Source organism: Hemicordylus capensis, chromosome 2 (genome assembly GCF_027244095.1).
Source record: "Hemicordylus capensis ecotype Gifberg chromosome 2, rHemCap1.1.pri, whole genome shotgun sequence".
NCBI lineage: Eukaryota > Metazoa > Chordata > Lepidosauria > Squamata > Cordylidae > Hemicordylus > Hemicordylus capensis.
In genome coordinates, this window is record NC_069658.1 from 94175073 (window position 1) to 94190736 (window position 15664).

General features: G+C 43.5%; 1 protein-coding gene and 1 long non-coding RNA gene across 3 annotated transcripts in view; one reads left to right on the plus strand and one right to left on the minus strand.

Moving 5' to 3' along the window:
• LRRC2 (leucine rich repeat containing 2) overlaps positions 1–11608 on the minus strand; it is a 117629-nt gene extending 106021 nt beyond the window's left edge. Inside the window, exons 1-2 of one of the 2 annotated variants that reach the window (XM_053287831.1) lie at positions 11477–11608; positions 2988–3133 (exon numbers count right to left, since the gene is read on the minus strand). In XM_053287831.1, coding sequence (XP_053143806.1) covers positions 2988–3112 — 125 coding nt within the window. In that variant the 5' untranslated portion in view covers positions 3113–3133; positions 11477–11608. The remainder of the gene's footprint in view (positions 1–2987; positions 3134–11476) is intronic. The other variant, XM_053287830.1, reaches the window with a different exon arrangement.
• Positions 1002–13573, plus strand: LOC128341557 (uncharacterized). The gene is made up of 3 exons (XR_008314447.1): positions 1002–1075; positions 11436–11523; positions 13474–13573. It is a non-coding gene; the product is annotated as an uncharacterized LOC128341557 (long non-coding RNA).
• The last annotated feature ends 2091 nt before the right edge of the window (positions 13574–15664 follow it).

Consider the following 15664-nt stretch of genomic DNA (forward strand, 5'->3'; position numbering starts at 1 on the left):
CCTTTGTTAAAATGTTTTTCTTTAAAGCTCATGAGAACCAGATCTGTCTTTATAATAGACTAGTATTTTTCAGCCCGTTAAATTAACGGGTGCTAGTAGCCTTCTCCGCCCTCCCCCGCCGTCTCCTCCCGCCCGGGGCCACCTCCTCCTCCTGATTTTTCTCAGCCGCTAACCCGGTCCCTGGCGGGCCGCCCTCTACCGGGCGGCTCGGCCCAAGACAGCCACCCCGCAGAGCCGTTCGCCCAGCCCCAGTACCCCCAGCGGCAGGGCTTAAGAGCCCTCCGCCGCCGCTCATGGCCTCTGCTGCCACTCCTGGCCACCGCTCCTGGCCTCCGCAGCCACCCCGCCAAGCCGCTCGCCCAGCCCCAGTACCCCCGGCGACGGGGCTTGAGAGCCCTCCGCCGCCGCCGCTCGTGGTCTCTGCTGCCGCTCCTGGCCGCCGCTCGGCCTGCTGCTGCTCCTCCCCCCACCCGGCGGCGGTCGCTTCTCCTCGGCCCGCCGCTTCTCCTCCAACTGCCCAACATGGTGGCCGGTGCCGGCGGTCGTGTCTCCCTTGGCATGTTCTGGGCATGCAGAACAGCCGAGGGAGACACGGACGCACGCCAACCACTTTATTATAGAGGATGACAAAGAACGTCAACACTCAATTTATCAACTTTTTAAAAATTGTATGAAATTAACTATGCTTCAATTTAGACTGGTTCAGCACACCCCTATCCATAGGCAGAACTGGGGGGGCAGGTAGGGCACGTGCCCTAGGTGCCACTGAGGTAGGGGCGCCACGCCAGTTCCTGCCACCCCCACCCCATTGCCCACCTGCCCAGCCCCAAGGCCCCTCAGCCACTTGCCTCCAGCTCCGGCCTAGGATTGGCAACGAGGCCTAGGATGAGAGCGGCCTGCAAATTGCAGAGCTTTCTCTCCCTGCCTCTCAGCTGATTGGCGGGTGGGCGGGGCTTCCAGAGAGGCCTCCGAGTAGGCCTCCTTGAAGCCTGAAGTTGGCAGGCCAAGCAAGCCAGGAAGGAGGCTGGCAGAGCTCCCTGCAGCAGAGCAGACCATCCAGCACAGCTTTTGCCAGGTAGGCTGTAAATTCCTTTTTGTGGTTACCCCCGTATATCGGGATCTGCTTGCCATAGGGCTTTGATATGGGGGGTGGGGTGAGACTGAGAAATCTCTGAGTATTTAATTTAAAACAGAATAAAAAATATGCTGGCTTTAAAAACAAAAACTATCTAAAAAGGCCTATAAGTGGCTTGTTTCATGGCAGGAAATTACAAAAGCTTCTGGAACAAGTATATTTTATTTATTTGTTTTCATTCATTCATTCATAAATGCACTTATGTTCAAGTTGTTTTGCAACCCAGAAGGTCTGAGTGAGAACTGTGAAGCATGTGTGGTGCTTTTATTTTATTTTATTTTATTTTATTTTTCTTGTGTGTGAACTGCTCTCCAATAACTCGCAGGGACTTCAGGGTAAATCTGGCCAACATGTGAATGCAGCACCTCCATTCCAGAGGAGATGTGTGTTAAAGCGCTTTAAAAGCCTCGTGTGAAAAACCTCCTGGAATCAAACTTTACTGAATTTGTTCAGAATTCTAAGAAAACAAACATAGGCTCACCCTGCATGGTTGAAAGTCTCCTTTGCTAATCTGCAGCGAGGGGCCCATTTTAATAATTAGCGTTGCTAGTGTGTTCTAGGCATTAAAAGTAGCACAGATATATAGTACTCAATGTATATCACTATATACTGTGAAGTGTGCATGTGTGTATTCAGTGAAATGTATTTCCAGGCAGCATGCTTATTTTGAAATATCAGACTTAAATCCTTGGGGGCCTGGGGTGTGTGGAGGCCCTGGACTTTGAGGGGCTGGGGGCCCATTTTAAAATCTCATCTTGGCCCATTCCAACCTTACTATGCCCCTGGCGGTCACTACACATGGGTTTCTGCACAACACCTGCACAGAAGAAACTTCCATGTAGAAAATGTGTCTCTTGTAAACTGACCCTGAATTTTCCATCCATGACTGGGATATCTGAGAGTTAGAGTCAATAATAAAAGAACAGCACACTGCTTGTGATAGGAAGAGGCAAATTACAATGATTTCTTAGTCTGGCAGGGGCTGGTTTTGGCCCCGGCAGAACTTGGCTGTCTGCTCCTGTTGCAAATTCCTCTGTCTAGTGTGGCAAACTAATGTATCCTCCTCCCTCTTGGTATCAGAGAGTAAGCACTAGTGTGGTGAATGCACATATACCCCATCATGAGCCAACAGTCATCACAAGACAAAGGCTGGCAGGAATCATTCACTGGTTTATAGACACACACACACACCCACCACCTTCTTCTTCCCCTATTTTGCTAGTGGCTATTTGGGCAGGTGATCCTCTAGGACAAAGTCATGTTTTTTTAAAAAAAAGAATGAGATGAGACAGAGAAAATGACACTTGGAATCCTCGCATAACTCCTGACTGTTGTTCTAAGTCTTTTACAGAGATGGCTCATGTTTTCAGGTTTTGATCAACAACCATGTCTCGATGGTACAGTGTTCCTTTTAACAAGAATTTCCAGATATTGTTGACTACAAGTCCCATCATTGGACAGGGGCACAATTTCAGTGCTTTCCCTAGGCGCTATTTTCCCTAGTTACGCCTCTGCCCCTATGCCTTATGCAATGGGAGGTTCAGCCTCACCCGACTTGGAGCAGGATAACAAGCCTGAAGGTTGGGGTGATCTGGTAGAAATTGAATAGTTATAATTCCAAAGCGCTTTTGATAAAGTCTCTCATCAAAGGCTCCTGAGTTAACTCAGTTATGACTGAGTTAGCAGTCATAAGAGGGCAGATCCTTTTATGGATTGGTAGCTGGTTAAGGAACAGGAAGAGGATAGGAATAAACATAGAGCATTCACAATTAAGTAAGCAGTGTTTTGGTTTATAATCAGTTACCAGATACTTTATCTGATTCATATTAAGAAGAAAGATACATTTCCTTACTTCTCTAATGCACTTTTGGCTACTCGGTCCTTCTCCTTTTTTTCCCTTTCTTTGTGCTTCTTAACCCGAATCTCCCACAGACCTCTTATGGCAGAAAAATCGAATATTATCACCTGATGCCCCATACTGCTGACATTCAGGTCCTCCTGCAGGAACAATTGTATTAAGAAATGTCATAACAAGAAAAAGCAACATTTCATATAGCTGTAAGCAAGTTCAGAAACAAAAACCAGAAAATACAGATTGCATCATATGAGGTGTAGTTATACAGTTTTTGTAATCCTCAAAGTTTTTGTAATCCTTGAATTAGGCCTGACACACATGCACGTTTACCACTTGACCTCTACACTTGATGATAGGCAGCTGGATATACCGAAAAGTACTGAAAAGCAGTGGCTGAGGTGATGTGAATAGACACACGTTCTTTCTATAGTCATATATCTGTGATGGCCCATTACACATTCAAGTCATCACTTGATTAAGCAATGATGAACATGTATATGTGAATTGGCTGTTAATGATTTATAGAAGAGGGTTTTCTTCTCACCGATTGTCACTCATACCAGTAATTTCTTTAGAGACCACTTTGAATTCCATTGAATGAAGCCACTGTGTCAGAAAGTTCTTCCTTCCTTCCTTTTGATGAGAAATAATGGGTGGGAAACCTGATGTTTCTGCAACCTCCCTCAGTCCCAAGAGCACATACCTTCCCCTTTCATCCCTGCATGAATACCTACTTCCTTTATAGGATATGTCAGGATTGATCACAATATCCCAAACCACCAATCTCAGTTTATCCTAACCTACTTACTCCTGAGAAGCCAAGATCTGAAACAGAGGGCTGAAGTTAGTTTCAGAACTCAGTTCCCTGGAGCAAGTGTGTTAGGATGTGCCAAGATCAGTGGGTTCAGATGTCATGACCAATCTTAGCATATCCTAACCTGCAAAGGAAGTAGGTGTTCATGCGGGGATGGGAGGGGGAGAATGCATTTCCATGTCTGCAGGAGGTTGCACAAACCTCAGATGCTGTGTTAAGTGTGAACCTGCTCAATCATGGGTTTCTGAGGGTGGCAAAAGGGGGCACTTGCCCCCTCCTGGAGAGAGCCAATTCCCATTGAGTTTAATTGCCCACCACCTGCCCCCGGAAAAGGTCCTGCAGATGCCCTTGTGCCCAATAAGAGCTATGCTTCCTAAAAGAGCTAGATATATGCTTTGCTATGTACTGGGCTGGTGCATCCACCTTAAGTGGCGCAGCAGAAAACTGCTTGACTAACAAGCAGAAGGTTGCCGGTTCGAATCCCTGCTGGTACTATATCGGGCAGCAGCGATATAGGAAGATGCTAAAAGGCATCATCTCATACTGTGCGGGAGGAGGCAATGGTAAACCCTTCCTGTATTCTACCAAAGAAAACCACAGGCTTTGTGGGTGCCAGAAGTCGAAATCAAATTGACGGCACACTTTACCTTACCTTTACATGTACTAGGCTACTGTCATCTGCCCTGTAGTTATATAAATAAGAGATGGACAGCTTCGTCCTAGGTATTTGTTGTCAGAAGACCATGGGCTTCTGGGAAGTAGTACTAACAGTTGCCAGCTGCTAATATTCAAACTGAAGCTTAAATAAACTTGGTAAGAAACTGATTGGAGTCTCACTCAGATTTCAGATTTGCATGTAAAAAACCTTGAAACTCTGAAAGTTGGACTTGCACAGAACTCCACTGTAGCTCCAATTACCACCAGAGGCTGCCTTCTAGTGTTGAGAAAAGTAGAGAAACACCTGCTAATAGGAACAGTGCTGGCTGTTGGCCAGGAAAGTATTAACATCTCTATTCCTGCAAAAGGCACACTGGGTTCTTCAATGACCAGCAAGGGTCATTACATCTCATTAAGAGACAGCATCTCCACTAGCATAATGCCCCTTCCCAGTGTTCTGGAGCATTGTTTCAATACCACAGAGAGAGAGAAGCCACGTGACCTATTGAATCTGGCACAAATAGAGCTATAAATCTAGAGAGAACTAGTCAAGCTGCTCTCTTGTTCAGAGTCATTGCTGGAGAAATCATCATTTCAACATGATTTTTATCATGAAATGCAGCTCATCTGTCTATATAAGGCTTGTTCATAAAATAGTTCACTAAACGAACTATTTAAATCTGAGGGAATTCTGTATAACTGAAGTCAGAAAGCCTTTTCAAAATAATTGCTGTGACCCAGATACAAAGTGTGGTTTCTTTTCCCTTTTAAAATTCCACTTGAGGTTTTATTAGGTGCCATTTTAATTGCATTTAATAAAAAAGAACTGGGTTGTCAATTTGCTACTAAAGAATTAGCTGGGTGTTTTGCTTTGCTTTACTTTAGATAAATTTGTGGAAAATAGCTCTGTCAACGGCTATCAGCCATGATGGCTACATGAACCTCAATTTCTGGAATTCTTCTGAACACTAGTTGCTTTTGAGAGACACACATCATGGGCTGATCTTTGCAAAAAAAAAAAGACATCTTTTCCTCCTCTCTAGCACAAAGGGTAAGAGTCTATCCCCAGCAGGGAGTCTTGCCTGGCTTTCACTAGATGGGAGTTTTAACTGCAGCTCACCCTGCCATCAGTAATGGTTCACCATTCTTTGGGTGTGTCACTTGTTGTTGTATGCATTTCTATTACTACTATTACTACTTCTTAGCATTAGTGGTAATATTATTTACTAGTAGTATTATTTCAACACCGTTCTCAACAGAGGTGCACCTAGGTAATTTTGGAGCCTGGATCTAAAGGAGCCCCCCCCCTCCTGCAAATTAAGCATCCTCATGTTCCACTGGGGCCACCACACCACCTGGGACAGACTAAAGAGGATTGGGGGGCCCCCAGGGGCTGTGGAGGCCCTGGACTTCAGCACCGAAGTCCAGGGGTAAGACTGCCTCTGGTTCACAAAGCAATTTACATAGAAATAGGAATAAGATGTTTCCCCATCCTAAAAGGGCTCACAATATGGGAAAATATGTCAGAAGAGGGAATTTAACCCATTAGCCCAGATAGGCAGCCCCTGTGGAACTGGGATTGCCATACCATATTCCTTAAGAGTCATTCCAAAGAAAACCTTCATTCTGCCAGGCAACTACCAGGAATTATTCAGGCAAATTCATTATGGAGACCAATTCTTATGTCACCTACAGGGGCATAGCTAGGGGAGAGGGGGGCCCATGTTCACCCCTCTCCCCAGGGGTCCCTCAGAGTAAGGGAGATAATGAAGAAAATAGGGAGAGTTGGAGCTCGCGGGGGGGGCCCTCAGGAGCTGGGGGGGCAGGTTCTTTGAAGCCATCCGCTCAATTATAGCTACACCCCTGATCACCTATGTACTTCTTTTTCTTTCCTCTTTATTTGCAGAGTTAGAGATTGATCAAGTAGGCATATGCTAATGCCCTCTCACAAGCTTTTTGTTCTGTATTCTACTATCCTTGTTCTCAGCCACTGACTCATCTATAGTTGTCACCTGCATTACCTCCCATAAATACCCAACTCTATACTAGAAAAGAAGGTGCTGTTATTACTTGGATCTGGATACATTTGGGTAAATTCTCTTTGCCCTGCTTCTACTTCTGCATTATGGAGGAAAATGTCAGTAAGCTCGTGCTGATTTATGATGCTTTCTCTCTTATATGAGCTTTTGCCATACAGTACTGCAGTTCACAGGTTTTGAACAGCGGAGCTTTAACTGTGGTTTCTGCAAAGCTTTACACTACAACTTCACAGAGCTTGCTGCTGAATAGCTTCTTTAGGGTGTTTGCGTTTGAATTATTCTTTACTAAAGAATCTTTTGGTCATGGCACACTTTTCTGGGATAGTAAATTGTTATGGTATCACTCAGTTTTATGATCTATTAGTCAGAGAGATCATGAAAGCTGGTCTCTTCAGCAATATACTATAAAGAGAGCATGATCCCGGACAGAGGAGAAAGCGTCCAAGGCCATAAAAAAGGGAGCTAATGAATGATTTATAATAGCATCACCTATAAGAAATAAACTTTGAATGCTGGAGTCTATTGTAACAGGTAATCTTAGCCTTAGCAATTCCCATTTACAGATGGATAATTTACTGGGCCTCAATCAATATGCTCATGTTTAACACATTGACGTAGAATTCATCTCCAGTGCTTCTCCAATGGATTCATCAGATTTACACAAGAAATGAGTCAATGCATCAACTATAATTCATGGCTATAGCAAAATCCTTTTCTGCTTTTCAGAGAATATGGGGCATTGCATACAGACAAGTTTTCAAATTATCTACTACCATCTGCTAAAAGCCTTTATACTTTTTTTCCAGGAGTCAGTTGCTGATTGGTACATTCAAAACAATTGTATTTCAACATTATAGCGCAGTTGCAAGTTTCAGAAATTGAATTTGTCTTGTTCTCATTGGTCTTACTCCTGTTGCTCTTTGTTTGTTTGTTTATTTATTCAGTTTATATACCACCCTTCCAAAAATGGCTCAGGGAGACTGTTGGATTTGTTCTGCAGACATATTTATCTATTTTTCTCTTTGGCTTTTTAAACAAGAAGTCTTAAGGATGTAGTTCTGCAGCCTTTGATGCAATTTAGTGAACACTGGAGCCCTATTCGGGCATTATACTAAAGATGCTGTACTCAATTACAGTGTTGAAAGTGGGCCCAGAAATCTTGACCCAGCACATCACGCATCCCCCTCACCATGTTCTTCACGGTTGTGGCAGCATCTTCTGAAGAGGCGAAACACCGCAACCATGATTCAGTGGCATTTCTGTGTTTGCTTCTTCAGACAAAGAAACGGTAACCATTAAAGGCGCAGTGAGGAAGGTGAATGACACACTAGGGTGGAGCTTCTGGTCCCACTTTCAATACTGTATATATTTCACTTTGTGCTTTGGTTTAAATGTACTGTACTGATCTGAACAAAATGCAGATCATCATATAAATGTCACTCAGAGCAGCTCCCCCATAAGGCAAGGTGAGGCAACAGGCAGCAAGCACCACCCTGTGGGCATCACCCAACCTGCCTGTTGCTTCTTCCCTCACCTTATCTCCACTGCTTTTCCTTCCTTATGTTGTTTTCCCTTTCCAGGCCCTGCCTCTGCCTCCCTTGCTCAGAGCTGGTTGCCACCTCTATATGTTACCTATGATATCAAAAACCCATGGACGTTTTTCAGTGGAAATGCTATTAATTTGGTTGTACAGTTGGAAAGTCTTCTGTCCACACTCTAACCCTCTTTGTGAAACATGCCTTATTTGTGCCACTGATTTTGAGTAGTCTAGGTGGTGATAGATAATTTATGCAGAAATTAAAGAAAAGGCATAGCGTAGTAGTTAGAGTGTTGGACTAGGACTGGGAAGACCCGAGTTCAAATCCCCATTCAACCATGAAACTCACTGGGTGACTCTGGGCCAGTCATGTATCTCTCAGCCTAACCAACCTCCCGGGGTTGTTGAGGATAATAATAAGAATGTACTTATTTACTCTTAAAATTTACTATTAAAATAAGCATGTACTCTGAGCTCCTCGAAGGAAAAGTGGGTTATAAATGTAAATAAATAAAATAATTTAGACATCATACTGTAGGCTTAAAGAATAGGCAGTGTAAAATCTCCTCATGAAAACATCTAGCCAAACATTTTGCTAACCTCAGAAATTTATCAATTGTATATTAGTGTCACTAATCTGTAACTCCCTAGAGCAGTGATCTTCACTATTTTTTTCAAGTGAGGGCCACTTTGACCAAAACAAAAAACCACCCTTCAATGTGAGAGCCATCCCCACTGTTGACCCCTACACACAGAAGCACTCTTATCCCTGGCCTTCGGGGCCGAAGTCCAGGGCCTTCTCAATCCCTGCCCCGCCCCCTCACAAATCTTTAGTTTGTCCTGGTGGTGTTGCCTCCCAGCCACACATGAGGATGCTTAATTTGCAGGAGAGGGGAGGCCTCCAAAGGCTTTTAGGTCCTTTGTCCACCACCAGTACTGGACAAAGAACAGCACTACACAGTGAATATGGTTGTCACCACGTAGTGCGGAGCATTCAGCTTTGGCAGAATTGTTTGACTCTGACTAATTGTTTAATAAAGCTCTGACTAATTGCTTCAGGCCCAAGAAACAATTAATCAGGGAGCCACACTTAGGGTTAATGGGGGCCACCACTGGCCCCTGGGCCTTACAATGAAGAACACTATCTTATATTTATATATGAAATAAACCATCTCTACAGTCCAAGCTCATCATTACAGAAGCAGAAGATATCAAATGGCCATCAAGTCCAGCTGCTTAGTATTTGCAAAGCAAGGTGATCTAAACATACATATGTATAGTTCCTGTAGATCCAGTCATCTAAAATTCACATTCTAAATTAACTGAACCAAGTGATCTCATCTACAGCCAGGTTCTCTTTTATTGCTACATCCTTTGCACCACCAAATCTAAAGTCCTCGAAGGGATACTCATTAAGTAGGTCCTTAATTATGGATTAATTAATAGTTGATTTACTGTATTTCTTGTACTTTCCCTGCTCTCACAGCACTAATGTGTTTGCCATCAAGCTTGATGGATGCTACATGTGTAGAGGGATTTAGTACAGATGTAGTCCCCTATCTCATCAGTGAACTGGCAAACCATTCTGCAGAGTCCTCCTTCTGTCACACAGTCAAAGCAGCTACTCACTTCCTTACTGGCTTTGGCTCATACTTTTCATCTTTATTTCATTTACAAAAGTTTGATGACCAGTATTTCATCAATCTTTATTATAATTAAAACGAACCATTTGAGAACATGTTGGCCTTCACTCAAGGAACAAGTTGCTTACAATGAGGAGCCAGGCCAAAGTATGTGGTCTTATAGGACCAGGTGGCCTTATAAAGTTGTCTGATGTTTCATCTGACAACTGCTGAACTAGAAGCTCCAATTCCACCCTCTGGCAGGCATGAGTGGTGGTGCTTCAATGCAACAGAGAGCAGGCCAGGAGGAGCTACCTCTTCTGGCAAGCTGTGACAGCAGTACAAGGAATAAGGCACCGTACAAGTCGGTTCCCCAGCTGAGATTCCTGGCACTATACATAGCCAGTTCTGGGATTCTCTATCAAAAGATGCATTGTGAAAAACAGAAAAGGAGACAAGCTGGTATCTTAGAGTTGGAAAGAGCCCATTATTTGGCTTTTCCCCCTGTTCAAGGTCCTTCTGTTAGTATAGTTCCTGGGCCCTGGAAGCTCTCTAGGCCTTTATGCTTTCAGCTGATCTTGTTCTAGTCACTTGTTCTAGTCCTTCCATCCTACATTGTCAAACACATTTTCCAGAGAATAATATGTTATTTGAACAGTAGTATTTAATAATAATGTATTGTTTGTATTACTGTATACACACAACACTGGAGAAATGTTTTCCTGCTGCTTCATATTTGGATTCTACTGTCCGCTTTATCCACTATTGCCCCATCTGGTAGGGGCATGGCACATCTCTGTTCTATAGAGGGGTTAGCATGCTGTACATGCTAAAACTGTGCAGTTTTAGGCTGGGGAAATATACATGTTTTTAAGAGTGTTGAAGGTGGTATGACAGAGGCATAGTTTCCTGTGGTGTATCCACACCTTCTCTCCCCCCCACCTTCTTCCCCCCCAAGCCATCTCAGGTCAAACAGCTTTTGCAGGTTTTTCAGTCACAACAAAAACCTGCAAAACCTGTTCACCATAGATTATCCTGAGATAGGGTAAACATATAAACCACATGCAACAATGCCTCTTTTATACCATTTAACCACTGTCTGGGTCCAGCCTTAATACTTGCTCTCCGGAGATTAAGAATAAGTATTTCACTTTTCAGCTGACACTCATCCTTTTCTTACAGTGATGGGCACCAGAAGATAATTCGTAATGTTAATCTACAATGTAACTTTTGGAGGTACAACACATTTCCTCCCCTCACTGATCTCTCTTGGCCTACTTGATGGGCTTTATCTTATTTTAAAGTTGGCATAAGTGGCCTTCAAAAGCAGATGTTCTTTTATTCATTTAAACTTCATTTAAGATCCTGATGCACAACAAAGCTAAATAGCCTGTCTCTCAAATATATTATTTCTTCAATAGGAAATTATGTTTATGTTCACTCATGCCCTTGAGATACAATTGCACATTTTTGTTTTAAATGTTGTGTTTGCAGTAGAGACAGGGAGATAATTAGCAGCAGGACTCAGGTGAGCATTAAGCAAACAAATAAATAAAATCCCACTCAGTGCACTAAACTGACTCATCCTTGGGATGAAACAGTTGAGGTAAGTACAATATGTTTCCATTATATTTGAAATAGCAAGTACTTCAAAAAGGTGTAAAGGAGAGACAAAAAGGTCTGTCTCTCAACGCACGCACACACTTTGGCAGGAATTAAGCACTACTACAGCAACATCTAGCAGCAGCAACAACTTTGCATGTTTTATCCTGACAGATCCAAAGAACTGTAGTCTCAACAGCAAAATGGCCACTTACCTACCCTAAAGAGCACTATTGTTCTGAGCTCCTCAACGTACCCTGCGGTAAGTAAAGTGGAAGCTCCGCAGTTGTTTACAGCAGCAACACAACTGTGGGTCAGCCCGCTATCTATTTGTTTGAACTTTCCAGCGTGACTGGCCTTCTAGATTCGCTCATGTTCTATATTTGTAATGTGCTAACATGATCTGGGGCTTGAAAGCAGCCATAGGCATGACAGAATATCAACACTGCAAGGCTCCACTTGCAGAAAGGAGCAGCACTTCTAATAGGATAAGCATCTTTCTGGCTCTAGAGTGAGAGTGAGAAAAACAATATTGCTTTGGCCTATAACCCAGACATTATTTAACATGACACCGAGGTGCCAGAGTATTTTTCTAGGAGGAAAGAAAACAGGCTCTCCCTGACCCCAATCCATTTTAGAATGAGTATAATTTTCTGTATACTAGAGACCTCTTAAGAAAGAGGGAAATGAGAAGAGAACTGAGATGTAGTCCCTGCAGCTGTCAGTTCTGTAGGGTGTCTGGAGTGGAGGTGCAATGCCAAAAAAAATTGCTAACCAGTCCACGAAGAGACAGCACAACTTTAAAGGGGAAATGTCACTGCTTTTCTGGCCTTGGCAAGTTCAGCCTGCCCTGATATAGCCTCCAAGAGGGCACTACGGAAAGGGTCCAATTTTTCTTTCCTGGCACAGCTTCATCTTTTAAGACAGCTGCTCTGAAATGTGTGTAGAGTAACTGTGCTAAGAATCCACCATACGCAAGGCCTCTCCAAGTAAACAGTTTGCTGAGATTGCAATGGAGGGCAGATGGAGGGGCTGCCACCTTTGATCATGCTCATAGGCTCTGTGTTTTTAACGACTGCAATAAAAAACCCCCAAAAGATTACATTTTTGCCATCACATATCATTCTGCAGGGAAAATCTTCCCTTGTAGATTTCTGCTTGTTTTTCAGTTGTTAAAGAGGTGGCCTATATTTCATTTATGTATTTTTGTTTGGTGTAGGAATATCTGTTCCACTGTATCCACTTAGTATCAAGGTGGCTAGCAAAACAGTGATAATAAAACACAAGAATCATTTTTTTAAAACAAAGGAAATAAAACATGACAGTAAAAACACAGCAAAGCATTAAAATGCATCTGATTTAAGCTATTAAATAGAGGGAATTAAAACAACGACAATGCTGACTTGATGCTATAAAACGTCCAAGAGAATAGGATGGGCTTTTCTTGGGACTAAATAGATAACAGTGAGGGTAACAGGCATACATCTCTCAATGGGGGCGGGGGAGGGAGCTGTGTGAACACCACCACTGAAAAGGCCCTCTCCCCAGTTGCCACTGTGGGCACGCAAAAAGGTGCCCTCTAAAGCATTTCAAAGTTGCCCTCAGTCATCACAATCCCATTGCCCAACTGTTGGCATGTGTCAGTCAGTGGCAAGATGTTATACTTGTTCTAGAATATCTGCATATGTCACGATTTTGCTTCTGGGTCTAATTTAGAATGCTTTAATGGACTTGATTCCTAAGTATCTCAAGGAGCACCTTCTCCAATAGAAAGCCCTCAAGACTTTACTATCATTGATGAGGCTCTGCTTAGGTGCCATCTTTTTGAAATCTCACTAGAAGCAGGGACTTACTGGTTGTGGCTCCACATCTGTGGAATGCCTACCCTTGAGAGGCTTGTTTACATATCCCACCAGGCTTCAAGAATTAACTGTAGGTATGTTTTGACTGTTGCTCTGAATGCTTTACATGATTTTCTATTGCTTTACTTTTTAAAATTTTGACTGCTTTATTTATTATCTTTGAACCCTCCTGGGAACATCATTTGTTAAAAGATTATATAAAGTATAAGGCAGGCAGGGAGGAGGCAACTTGCCAAGAAGAGGCTGATTCAAATAGCAAAAATAATGTTTAGATCAGCTCAAAGGCACAAACCTTCCCTGCCTATGGAAAATGTGGCCACAGTATAAGTAAGTAAAACTTGTTATTTCAGGTATAACAGAACCTAGGCCACAATGAAAAAAAAATAGTGCACTAGGAGCACTGAGATGATAATGTGAACCCTTCGAGGCAATGCATCTTTCTTTGCTTGCAACAACTGGTGGATCAGAGAGGCAAGTAACTTGGCAGTTCTGCCTTTGCAAATATTTGGATTAAATTCAAAATTCTTTTGGAGCTTTCTGAATCTGTAATTCTACAGCAATGCAGAAAAAGGCCTACACATTTTAAGGCAAGTCTTAAAGAAAGTGAAAAAGGTACATTCCTCAAGCCATTCAGTTGACGTCACATTGGCAGAGTGCAAGAAACTCCATCCTTATCTTCTAGAAAGGTGCTTAAAATGATAGAAGTCAAAGTGTCTCTGCTTAGACAAGCTGCATTTGTAATAAGATAGTAGGCCAGTAAGTGAGATTATCAGTGTGTGGCACTAGTCTATGAATCATGAGCTCAGAACAGATGTCCTGTCCCTGCAGATTCTTCTGGTCTCTTGAAGAAAGATGTAGTGCCTCCCTGAAGATTTGTGAGAGAAGATGTGAACACTCTGAGAATTATTTTCTAGGAGTACACAGAGGCACACTTACCCCTAGACTTCCAGGTCGAAGTCCAGGGCCTCCACACCACCTCGGGGCCCCCAAATCCTTTTTAGTCTGTCCTGGGTGGTGTGGTCAATGCACTGTGCTGCTGGCCCATGCTGCATGGGGCATGATGAGCATGACTGTGACCTCCTGGCAGCCAAGCGTGACCTCAGCTTAAGAGGTCAGCTTAAGAGGGGGAGTGGGGAAAGAAAGATGTGGGATGGGAATATGTTAAGTTGCACATTGAATATACCTGTTTCATATCCTTACATTTTTGTGAGTTTAGTTGCTGTTTGTGCCCTCAAGAACCCACTTATTAAAAATACTGTGCGTGCCACGATGTGTATGTGTAGTGGGACGATGCTTAACTTGCAGCTGGGCCTCTAATTAGGTCCAGGCTCCAAAATTACCTAGGTGCTGCACCTCTGAGAGGACAATATTATGTCAGTACACAAGTGCAATCAAAAATATGAATAACCAACAAATGTTGCTGTAGAAGAGTGTGTGTGTGTGTGTGTGTGTGTGTGTGTGTGTGTGTGTGTGTGTGTGTCACACATATATATAGGAACATACAGGAAATACTAAGAACTAGTCCCTGATGATATCTATAAGCATTTACACACACAAAGCTTACACTTCATGCTTCAATCAGTTTGTAATGTGCAGATAACACTTACAAGGATCAGAGTGCTCATTCAGATTACCAACGCCTCTCCTCTCACCAGCCCTATTCACAAGTTTGTCACAGTCCTATAGCCATTGCTCACCCAACGGAGGCAGCGGGCACCGGCACTCACCCCTTCCTTGAAGCCCAAATGCTGCGATAAGCCCTCTGCTGGGCTCATTCTTCCCCCTCTGGCTCCCCTCCTTGCCCGACAGAGCATTGGGCTCAAATGGCGAAATCTCCCAAGACCCAGGAGTGGGATTACAAGATCTTGTGCTGAAGTCTCCAGGATCTTGACGTCTCACAGGAGTTCCGGCGAGACTGAAAACTCTCACGAGACTACTTGTGGGCTTTTGACAGTATATAAAGACTGGCTGGCCGATGATGAAGGGCCAGACTGCTGAGAGCTGCCCAGTAAGTGAGAGCTAAAGGACCCAAGGGCCGAAGGGCAGGAGCTCTGTGATAGGCGGCCTGTGTTGCAAATAGGTGTCCAAAGGGAGATTAGCTCGACGACCCAACCTCTGAGGCTGGAGCCAAGGTTGCCGTGATCATGGGGCACAAGGGGCTCCTGACAACGTTATATTCAACATTTGTACAGCAAGTGTATAGGGTACACAGATACAGTTATTCACACGTTATGTTGAATGGAGATGCAACATTACACTTCCTATCTGTGCCATGCATTTGAGAGACCTGTACCCAGGTTCCCTTTACAAATGAATGCAAGTACAGTCATTCTCACAAAAACATGTACGAGTGCAGAGATATCTTTCATACAACAATGTCTGAATAGAGCTACTTTCTCTCCTGTATTAACTCTGATCCACTTTGTTTCCAGGTCCAATTCAAACTGCTGGCTTTGACCATTAAAGCCCTTAACAGTTTGGGCCCTGGATATCTGGAGGAACACCTGCTCCCAATGTTTTCTGCCCGCTTGACAAGATCAT